Source organism: Ascidia mentula, chromosome 2, assembly GCF_947561715.1.
Source record: "Ascidia mentula chromosome 2, kaAscMent1.1, whole genome shotgun sequence".
Taxonomy (NCBI): Eukaryota; Metazoa; Chordata; class Ascidiacea; order Phlebobranchia; family Ascidiidae; genus Ascidia; species Ascidia mentula.
Window position 1 is genome coordinate 2,722,967 of NC_138567.1, and position 11,656 is coordinate 2,734,622.

The following is an 11,656-nucleotide window of genomic DNA, read 5'->3' on the forward strand; positions in this document are numbered from 1 at the left end:
CGGACGCTTGACCAATGCAGCCAATCACCCCCCCTTTTTTGCAGTTAACGTTTTGAATAGACTGATATAGCTCTTTGGCGCCCACTGCCGATAGAATTAGTGGCATGGACATACAAAACATATCCTTTTTTGGTTGATAATTACGGCCATATCTTCATTTGGAAAACATTCTTAGATGCGGCTAGTGTTGTCAAATCTAAGCTTCGTATTCTGTTACTGATGCTACAAGACGTATTCATAAACGTCAAATAAAATCAGCTGTATAGCTATAGAAGAGCAGTTTTCATTGATATCTGCAGACAGGGTGTACACATTGTTTCGACTTGTAAGGTCTCATCACCCTTCTTTATATTATGAGCTTCGTATTTCTGGAATTGACAAAGGCTTTATTCAGTTCCTAAGCTTAAAAACCTCATTCCAAATGTTGCAGATGAACAAAAAGCTTACATATTCTGGACGGATTTATATATATTCCAACAGAGACCAGTTTTCGATGATAAAATGGTCTCGACAGTTTCACTTCTTTCTTGAGGATTTCAAATTTATGCTCGGGCACATTTTTTCCAAATGTGAAAGAAGAGACAAGACTGCTAATACTCATTCCCGGTATACCAGTTACAGAAAAAGCAACCTTGTTGACAATTTCTCTCACTTTTCAGTTTGGCACTCGGCAATATGGCCTGGTAGCAACATAAAAATATGCTCGAGCTCGGCAATTAAAATTTCTATGTAGGGGATGTCCCCATATGAAAACTTCTCAACAAATTACCTTTCACCTGGTCCAGTGATAATAGCCAAAAGTTTAAATGCACTAAACCTCCAACCTAGGTGTTCCATGTTAATTGCGCCAACAACAAAATTTTTACAGAAATCGCTTGACACGATTAGTTTTAGCAAAACAAGTACAAAATAAGGTTAAAAAATGCACAAAAAGTTTTAAATGAAATGAACTCATGTTTATTTTTGCGAAAAAAGCAACTACGCGGACAGTTGTAGTTTTAAAAAACAACACAATACAACAAACAACATTCAGAGAACAATCCATCTGGCCACAGTGCAGTTAACAGTGACGTGTTTATCAAAGACATTTCAGTGGAAACTTCGCGATTATAAGTAGAATGGTTTATCTAGTTTTGCTGGATGTTTGAACAACCACTAAACCGAAACTTCAAGTTCAACTCTTGTATATGCTAGAAAATTTGGCACCAGTTTGAGCATTAGTTTAAATATGCATTTTTACAACAAGAAATGGTGACAGATTAAGGGTCAAAATTAAACTCGGCCAATAGTATTGATTTACAAACTTTCCATGAGAAAACGTTGCATAAAATCAAAACTAATGACGGATTCCCATGTCAGAATGTGCTTTAATTACATAAAAACACACAAGCACACTGCAGAAAAGCATATGGCATAGTTTGAATACAGTATTTTGCACAAAGAAATTGTACACTTTAGTATTCATTTCTTGTCAAAATGTAGAATAATGACAACAGTTGAATTAATTTCCAATTTGCAGATTTTCAGCCGTCACATCATATCTCACAGTGGCATGATTAACTAAAAATAAAAAGATACATATTTATGTACAGACTGTATGTATGTTATTGTACATGTAATATTGAACACACTGATATTTTGCACTCAAATGCCTAAAAACCAAGGAGATTTAACAATGGCTTACCTAAAGCTTCCTTTCTAATATACAGGTCCTTCTCCTCAAGAGTTGTTTGTAGTTGAGCTGATTTTAAAGTAATTTTAATTTTGTTGTCTCCCAAGCCGTTTCCTTGACGATTCTTTAACTTGACATGAATTTCAATTTTTGTCTTTTTCCAAATTTCTTTTATTGATTTAACTTCTTCATCAAAATGAACCTCATCACTTGCTAAGTTGGCGATCAGATCTTGATCTCCACGTCTGCATGGGAATTTTGAATAATATAACTGTTCAGAAAGGTTTGCAAATGGTACAGCGCAAGGCGGTACTGTGCCATTTTAATAATGTTGGGAGCGTCGTAAGATTAATTAAGGCTGTGGAAGAATTTTACATCTATAACCAACTGATTTTTGAAGAAGCCAATAGTTAGTGCACTCGGATACGACCAATTAAGTCTCTTCGGCGCAATTGGTGATGGATTTCTAATTCAAACGTCCACCAAATAACCCAAACAAACTTACGTGACAACAAACATGGTTTCAATGAGTTGGTTTGAGTTTTTTAATTCCTTTGCTGACGCAACGTTGTCACAAATTATTAAAGATGCAACAGTTTCTGTTGGTATCTCAGACCCTGGTTGAACAGCAACAATCAAAGCCATCTCTTTTGCAAGACCCAGCAAATGTTGTAGGGATTGAGGAATGAGAGCATACCTATGTGAACACCTGCTTAGAAAATGTAACAAAAATAACCAGTGACAGCTTTTTTTACCAGGAAAATTCTCTTGTGAAAATCCTGAATGAAGTGGTTCCAGGTTTCATGCAGACACTTCCAATCTTGACAAATCGCATTGTGTCTTCTGACGCTTTTACAAGCTGAAAAATTATTGTTTAGTATTTTAAGTATTTTGAAAATAGTACTTTACGAAGAATGTTGCATGCTTTTAGCGGTTTGGTAAATATGACCTACCTCAATCATTAACTCTTCGTTGGTCCGATAACATGTTGGAAAGTTGATTTCAACATTTTTTTGGAAGCGAATCCCATGTGGTTTGCATAGAAGTAAAGGAACAAGTTGCATATTGTCATTCTGTTCCTGTAACAGCCAAAACTTAATCTTTGATAACAAAAAATACAATTAAACTTTCTACTTTTGGGTCTTTCATCCCATAAAATGATTCAACCACAATTTCCTCATTCTGGTCTAAGGCATTATCTGGTATAGAAATCATACATCCTCCAACTTCAATTACTCCTCCTTTTTTTCCAATGACTTTTGATGCTTTGTGATGGTGTGTATAGTCCTTAATGCAAACAAATCAGTTTTTTCTTCGTTGCAACATTTTTGTGATAGATGAAATGTGGCAATTACCGATGCATCAGCACTTATGTGGAATTTGCCTGCAGGTAACGGTTGTTTGGGATTTTTTTTTTTTTGTTGAACAGAAACTGAAAAAATATTAAAGACAAAATTAAAGACCTGTTGATAGCATACAGTTCTGCCTGACAAATGATCATAACAGTTACAAAACAACCGTTAAAAAATACAGCAATAACAAAGTACATATCTGCATGCAAATGTAAACAGAACTAAAGTATAACAATATGCTTGCTTGTGCACTGCTTTTATAAGAGACAGACTGTTAAATAACTTTATTGGCACGAGCTTTCGCGAGATTGATCTCGCTTCATCAGGTTGCTGCACCTGATGAAGCGAGATCAATCTCGCGAAAGCTCGTGCCAATAAAGTTATTTAACAGTCTGTCTCTTATAAAAGCAGTGCACAAGCAAGCATATAGTCATAGATCAGAGACAGACACGACAAACCGAAGAAATTAAAGTATAACAGAAACTGCACAGAATCAGTTTGAACCAAGGCATCAAAATAATTTTACTAACCTAAGGTTTCTGTAACACTCCGCAAACACTTTTTACTTCTTTCAATCAACTCCTTCTTTCCCTCTTCAGTTATGTCTGTTGCCATTCTGAAGGCTTGGATTGCTTTTTGAAAGAAATCCACACTTTCATTCAGTCGATTTGTTTCCATGCAAACAACACCAAGGTTGTTTAACAAATGTCCAAACACTTGATGCCTTGCTGAGTTTTCACCAAACTGTTTCCTCATCATTTCAAGTCCAAGTTTAAGTGTTGATTCCCTTGAAAACATATCTCCAATTAAACCTTGACTCTGTTCAAGGGAATGCAAACAGTCAACATCGCACAAGCAAGCAAATTCCTCATCAACGTTTTTCATGTGCTGTATTTTGAGTCTCATTGATTCCATGAGTGGGATGACATGACGACAAATTATATCCTTGTTTTTCATTTTTTGAACGAAATCAGATATTTCCATCAAGGTTTCAATGGACTCGGCCATACCCTGTACACAATCCTTGACACCTCCAACCCCTTCTTGGCCACTTGAATCATTTTCATAAAGTTGTGATGAAAGAAAGTAAAACAAAATTGCATCAAACACTCTTCCTTCATTCTTGTTTTCATCTGCAGCCATTTTCAATTCTTCTGCAGATGCCTCAAGACCTTCAATCGACCTTGAAATTTGGTCTTTTGCTCTCATGGCATCTTGATATTTTTGTTCTTTTAGTGAATTTACGTATGTTTGGATGAGTAAATTTGGATCAATAACTTCATCTAAAAAAAAAAAATTATTGTAATGACCAATTGTGTGTAATAAATGCTAATTGGTTTGATAAGGAAAGTCAAAGCTAATATGCTGTTCATATTAGTCCAAGTTTTTTGCACATTCTTGTCTGGTATTAGTTAGTGCACAACTGGTAATACAAAAGACTTGTTACGGAGTGGTTTTAAATCCAGGAACAAAGGTGAAATTTTCCCAAATGCAGCAAATCCTGTTAAAATCAGTTCTCACCTGTGGGGTGCAGTTCTGTGTACGGAGTTGTTGAGGTTTCTGCAAACGACAACAGTATGATACAGATAACAACAAAAATTTTAACGAAGGAATTCATTAGGTATTCATTCATATATCCAGGAAAAAAAACGCATTTATTGTATAGGATACTATTTTATATTGTAATTTTGCAAACGTGAAGTTTCCACCTGTGTCACACACACAACAAATGGTGTTGGAAAAAGGTTGATTTCGGAATGAAAATATTGAATGTTGCTACATCAACCAAGGTTATGGTAAAATGCAATACCTGATGTTCCAGAAGTGGTGTAGTACCCACTATCAGATGCATTCGAAATTCCATCACTGGACTGATCAGTTTTCTTGGAACGTTGTTCTGCAAACAATAGCATTTTTGACACATACATATATACATGCATTTTACAATGTGATAAAACTAATGTAATCTTCAATAATACATATATAAGTATTAAACAAATTCAGCACGGGTTTCATCTTTTTTGCTATTGTCAAACCAAAGCTTTTATACATGTTTAAAAACAATACATTTGCAAAAATAAAACAATAAAAACAACAATAAAAACAACAATAAACACAACAATAAACACAACAGCTTTTAATGTTTTTACCGTGACATTTTTCTCTCCACAATTGACTCAGTGGAGTGTGAGGATTGAGGTTTGATGGGGGAGGATAAATTTCCTTCAACTTATTTAGAGCTTCTTCCACTTGTTGCTCGATAACATCTGAACTTTGCTGGTCAAGGATATGCTGCAATCTCTCACAGATTTTGGTCATGCTTGGTCGGGCCGATAGATCTTGGTCCCAACACAGCTTCATCATCTGTTCAAGCTCCTCCACAATTGTTCTGTCAGCGATGTCCAGAGATTTTTTCCATTCGTCAATTTCCTGACAGTCAGGTCTATGGCCTTTTTTGACAGCATCTGTTATTGCCTCTACCTGGCCATGTGGGTATGGCATGCTACGAGCAAGGACAATGTAAATGTATATGCCAAATGAAAACACATCAAATTCTTTTGTAGGCTTCATTGTAGGGTTTTCCAATTTCTCAGGGCAAGCATAACACCAGGTGTAATGGGGTTTATCCTTTTTGCTTTTGGCTGTAGGATCAGTGGTTGTAATGGAACCAGTTGTAGTTGCCAGTTCTGCACTACCAAAGTCACATAGTTTGGCAATTAGCAAACATGTGATAAGGATGTTTTCTAGCTTGACATCTCCATGAACCAAACGTTTCAGAGGCAAATTATGGCAACATTCAAGAGCTTTGGCAATGTTTAATAATAACCGAACTCGCAAGTGAAGTCCAAGTGGAATTCCTCTATTCAATAGAAGAGGTTTGACATCTCCAAACTCGTAATACTCCATCACTATGCCAACAGCAAAATCCAAGTCCACCCAACCAAACACTTGTACAATGTTCTCATGCTGTGCTTTCCATAGGTGCATCATTTCCTCAACCACTCTGTAGAAGCAAAGTTATTGTAAATGAGTTACGCATGGTGATAAAATGTGCATAAAATCTAAACAAAGCTAAGGTAACCTTTGTATTTTTTGACTTGCCAACAAAATCATTATGAATTTAAGTCATCATCAATATCAATTTAACCACATACATGGATCAAGTGAAGCATACACAGTTCTTTCAAGATTAAGCATCTATATAATATATATAGCCTATATACTTTGCAATGCATATTTTTTTTGCTGAGAGCTTATGAAGTTTCAAGGGAATTAAGGTCATTAATTATTCTTACGTCTCTATAGTCAGTTGCTTGTTAAAATGGCTTCCAGTAACTCTGTACAGTTTAACAGCAACATTTTTATTCCAGACTCTGTGAAGTCCGAACCAAACTTCTCCAAATCCACCTTTTCCAGCTTCATGTTTCCCAGGGTCGGGATCGAACAGAAGGTCATCAGCATCGATCTTCTGAAAGTCCGGCATATTTTTTGCCATGACTTTAAAAACTTAATCTCCTTTCAAACCTAATTCCTGTGAATAACTTCAAAAATGACACCAATTTATTGACATATTTTACAAGCACCCTTAATATTTTGGTTTGCAAAACGTCCAAACAGAATTATAGGAATAAATACACTCATGCAAATGATGTAAAAGGGTCTAGTCTAGTGTATACAATTGTTTGTACAGAAATACTCAGGAAAGCCTCAACTACGTCAAATCAATGGTTTGCAGTGTTATTAATTCCAAACATTTTCTGTCAGTCATGCATAAATCTAAAACGGCCACATCGTTGCATTGCATCAAGAGTTTTTACACAATAAACAACCTTCCAAAAAAACGTAAGTGCCATTCAGGTAAAGCATGTGATTTCAGGGTAATACTGTTTCACCAGAGGGATGTTAGTTGACAAAAAAAAAATCGCCAGTTAACAAAAGTTTGAACGCGCGTGACTCGGCCGCCTTACGAGGTAGCGACTTACTTTTTTCACACAAAGATAGATCACAGGCTGAACTTTCCAACAAAACAAAAAAGTAAGTCGCTGGCTTTTAAGATGGCAGAGTTACACACGTTCAAACTTTTGTTAACTGGCGATTTTTTTTGTTACCTTTCGCGGCGAGCGCAGAGCGTTGCAAAATGTGGGGGTTATGGTTAATATTCTTCAAATTTGAGAGGGCGCGCGTTTTTCCTCGCGAAAAAGTTTACTATTTTTAGATAGTACAGACACCAAAGAATATCTACCCTTAAGGATTCCAGCGGGAATCGATGTTTACTTATGGTTATGACATAGCAAACATATCATATTCATATTCGAATATTAATGCAAATTTTTTTTTGATTTTTGTTTTGTTGGAAAGTTCAGCCTGTGATCTATCTTTGTGTGAAAAAAGTAAGTCGCTACCTCGTAAGGCGGCCGAGTCACGCGCGTTCAAACTTTTGTTAACTGGCGATTTTTTTTTTGTCAACTAACATCCCTCTGGTCACTGTTTCTAGTGTTAATAAACTAAACGGTACATATCATGTTGATCTGTTTAAATTTTCTTTGCCATAATGAGTAACTTAAGAGGGTTGGGAATTTTTAAATCAACTGTAATGAACAATTTCTTTGTTTACAATGTTAAAGTTTATTATTCAGGATTCCGGAACCGGCGAAACCACTCATGCGTGTCGGCATTTAATGCAACTATTTCCTAACCTTCTTTAATTTTCTTGATTAAATAATGGTCGGATAAGTGAAGTTATGCCAGACGTAATCTATTTTTTTCTGCAAGGTCAAACAAAACGCGGCATTTGCTTGACAGAAGCAGTACAAAACTAAGTGCCATTGGGTTGTGTGTGAGCCGATTATCCACACCATGCAGTCGTTTGGTCATGAGGCGCACCGCAGTGGTTCGTCTCCATTGTAGTTGGGTACTGCAACGCATCGATGTTGACTCCTAAATATAACGACAAAGTAGAAAATTCGGTGTCCTTCATTTTTAAAGCTAGTTTAGTAAGCTGCAGAGATGTGATCTAACAGGTCGAAAAGATGTGAACTGTTGTCAATTATATACGTTTTGTACCGCAGAAAGGCGAATGTGGACCCCACTGTAGCGTTAATGTAAATAAATGTAACTTATTGCTCACTTCGCACCTATTTAGGGCGAGGACGAATTCAGAAATTAAAAGGAAGCGGTTGCGACCCAACACTTATTGCGACAAACTGTTGGCAAATTTCGGCCCTAGATGAGAAGATGTTCGAAACCTAAACCAAATTTGAAAGTTTGTTTTCATTGTATCGCCTGTTGTCTCTATGGCTAACGAAGACTCAATAATTACCTCCATTAGTTTGTTTTCTTTGAAACGACTTTTTCTCACTTATGGATAAAATAAATATCAATCACCGCCGCTAGATGGTGCAACTGAAGTAAAAATATGTTGACCGTATTTTTAATTTAGAAAAAAACAACCTTTTCTTAGATTAAAAAGTCCTGTTCGCTTGGGGGAGTTTTGTTTTTCGCAAAAGCCCAAATTAACACCGAATGTGACGTAACAACGGCGTGTATTCCGTCATATAAGGTAAGTAGAAACAAGGGGAAGATGATGCATAGCTGCCGAAAGCGGAATTGCGACAGAATGTAAACTGTGGTTTAACAGTAAACAAACTACGTTAGTTCGCCAATGTGAAGTGCGGATAATAAAAAAGAATGCTTGAATAACGTATTACTTGCCGTTTGTGTTCAGTGAAATGCGTAAATTCTTAAATTTTTATTAGTTCGGTGGTCATGTGATTTTGCCGCTTGCTACTAGACTAAAGGAACATCGAGCAATAAAACATAAAAGTGCATTAACTATGCTGAGAACTTGGCTGTAAAGTGTAAAGCAGGATATGATTTTGCCGCTTGCTACTTTTAGGTTACGATCCTTGAATAGATTGTCTTATGACTATAATGCAGTGTACTGGCATTATGTCCTTGTTTGTATTCGGCTGAACGGAAAAAATACTTACGTAGACAAGTCAGGTAAGACTCGCCTTTTTCTCGTCTCTCTCTTTCTCTCACGTAGACAAGTCAGGTAAGACTTGCCTTTTTCTCGTCTTTCTCTCTCTAACATGTTTGGCGGAAACTTACATGTGTTTAACTCATTTTCTTGAAAGTAAACCAACACAAACAAATGTTTAGTAGTCATAGTTTATTTTTGCAACAAGAAACTTTTTGGTGTCCTACGCCAAATACGTTCCCACCAAACCATACCCGACTTGTCTACGTAAGTCTAGGAGAGAGAGACAAGAAAAAGGCGAGTCTTACCTGACTAGTCTAATACCCGACTTCTCTACAAAGTCTGAGAGAGAGAGACGAGAAAAAGGCGAGTCTTACCTGACTTGTCTACGTAAGTATTTTTTCCCGGCTTGAACAACCAATACAGGCGCACGTTAGTATTTGATTAGGCGCTGTATAATTGACAACAGGTATTTAACCTCTTCTTTCGAAGAGAAGAGGTCCGTTTATCACCCAAGCAAGGAACTGTAAACAACATTATTGAGCCAGTACTTTACTGTCTTGTATGCGTCAACTGTATAAATTTGTGTTACTTTGAAAGGTGTCGTCGTGAAGACGAACACATTTGTACCACGTCTTATACGCATGTATTTTGTAAAGTAATGGAACAAATATGTCCCCTGACCTAGCGGTGCACATGGTATAGGAGTTTTACAAAAACTGTGCTTAGTGCAAATCGCTCTACAAAGTACTACGCGTGAATTCTGCAACTTCGTTTCACCAGAAAAGGTCTTTGTACAAAACAGAGTGGATTTCAATGAGAGCTGCAGACAGAGTGTATACACGCACTGTTTCGACCTGTATGGTGGATTTCCATTGAATGATTTTTTTCCCAATGCAGTCCCCGCCGCCCTATACATGTTGATTAATCAGCAGTCAACTTATTACTATAGTTTGCCGTTTGGTGTCAGTGTTCGCCGTGGCACGATTAATTACTCTATAGGGGGAAGTTTATATTCGCTTGTTACTGTTGCCGCTTCCCGAATATTGTGACGTCATAATTGTGAAGTAGAAACGCCTCGCGGATGGGCTGCGGTTTAACCACAATCTACAGAGAGCCGCTAAGCAACATCGGTTAACCAGGCTGCAAGAACTTTGTGGCGCAATAAAGGCAGGTGGTGAAATGACGGCAATGCAAATTGTTACAGTGTGGTATTTGTGCTTCAGGACGCTTTCTAATCTTCCATTTGTGTAATAGAGGTAGCACCACTAGTCCAAGCTATTGCACTCATTTTGCTGCGAGAAAATATACAAGAGCTTCCTAATAGTTTATCAACGTCATGTTGATTTTGCGTTGCTAGCTACGTGATATTTCGTCTGTTTGTGTTGATTAATGCGTGGTGCAGTTCAATTCATTAAAGGCTAGTTCATCTTGTATGCAGAAGCTATGAAAATTATACAAGATCTGTTATTTTCAGTAATTAAATTTCGGTGAAACTCTTTGCGCGTTTTTTTGTTTAAGTGAGGGTGATGCGTGAATTGAGTCAATCGTTACAAACCGCTGAGAAACATCATCGCTTTAAACTGCGGCATGTTTGTTCCTTGGAATGTGTTATAAATCACAGTTATATATTAGAACAGTAAAAAAAATGTCCTCACAATCTAGGCTGTAACTGTTAATGTTCGTTTGCACAATTTGAAAATTTATTGATATTGCAATATGATCAGGAGTTTAACTTTTTCTGAAGTTGTAAAAGTTAAAATTTGTTATTGTATATAAAAGGGCAACGTTGGCTCAATGGCTGTTTTTCGAATGCGTTTTCTGTTGAGTCAGGTAAGCACATAGCACCCTATTCAATTTTGGAATGTATTGTCTTCCTGTACAAATTTCGTTCGATTGTTATTTATCGGTGATTGTTACGTAACAACTATGGAAGGTAAGGTGTAAAACTCAGACTCAAGCAGTACAGTATGTTAAACAAACGTTCTGAAAGGGAGCTGTTTACAGCGAGCCATGCAACTTTAATGTCAGCTTCCGCCTGTAACAACAACTTTATGCTTCTTATTTCCCCTTATGTTTGTAATAAAGCGGAGGACGTTTTCTGTGCCACGTTCAGTAAAGCAGGGGTTCTCAACCGACGGTCCGCATCAACTTTTTACAATGTTATGTCTTAATGTCGCCTTGCAGAAACTTCATAAGAACCGCGTTTAACATATATGATATCAAACATACAGCAGCAAACTTCTCATTAAATTTTTCATAATTCTTTTGTATTGCATATTTTTGTCCTAATTACATTTTGGGTTGACTGTGAAAGTCCACCGGTCCGCAAAATTTGTTTTGAAAGTTTACCGGTCCGCAAACTTGAAAGGTTGAGAACCACTGCAGTAACGGAGCTTAAGGTGTACGGTGAACACCAGGCATGGATAAACTGCACTGTTATGTCTTTCAATTTGTCCCACCATGGGTTGGAATAGGCCTAAATTTCTCTAAAAGTTCAGAATTCTGGGGTGCGCCGTAGCAACATAGAAATGAGTACGTCATGCTGGGTGCTTGGAAGAAGCACTTGTCCGCAGTATTCTAATTCTCATTGAGGCCCCAAAACCACTGACACAGTTTGCTGGGTGTTATACGTGGACAGTCTGCACAGAA

The 11,656-nt window shown here is 37.1% G+C and overlaps 1 protein-coding gene across 1 annotated transcript; it reads right to left on the bottom strand.

Annotated features, from left to right (window-relative positions):
- Positions 1-961: 961 nt before the first annotated feature.
- Positions 962-6,562, bottom strand: LOC145889880 (uncharacterized). Its single transcript, XM_082980930.1, has 12 exons — positions 6,321-6,562; positions 5,175-6,028; positions 4,835-4,921; positions 4,546-4,584; positions 3,555-4,307; positions 3,028-3,104; positions 2,807-2,959; positions 2,626-2,751; positions 2,428-2,531; positions 2,178-2,369; positions 1,685-1,917; positions 962-1,560 (listed from the first exon to the last, which is right to left on the bottom strand). The coding sequence occupies exons 1-12, from the start codon at positions 6,518-6,520 to the stop codon at positions 1,502-1,504; spliced, it is 2,877 nt and encodes a 958-aa protein (XP_082837056.1). The 5' UTR covers positions 6,521-6,562; the 3' UTR covers positions 962-1,501.
- Between the last annotated feature and the right edge of the window lie 5,094 nt (positions 6,563-11,656).

Coding starts and splice junctions, on each gene's coding strand:
- LOC145889880 (XM_082980930.1), bottom strand. CDS start 6,520: ATGGCAAAAAATATGCCGGACTTTCAGAAGATCGATGCTGATGACCTT. Junction 2,960..3,027: donor ACATAAGTGCTGATGCATCG/GTAATTGCCACA, acceptor GTTTGCATTAAG/GACTATACACACCATCACAA. Junction 2,370..2,427: donor TTCACAAGAGAATTTTCCTG/GTAAAAAAAGCT, acceptor GTGTTCACATAG/GTATGCTCTCATTCCTCAAT.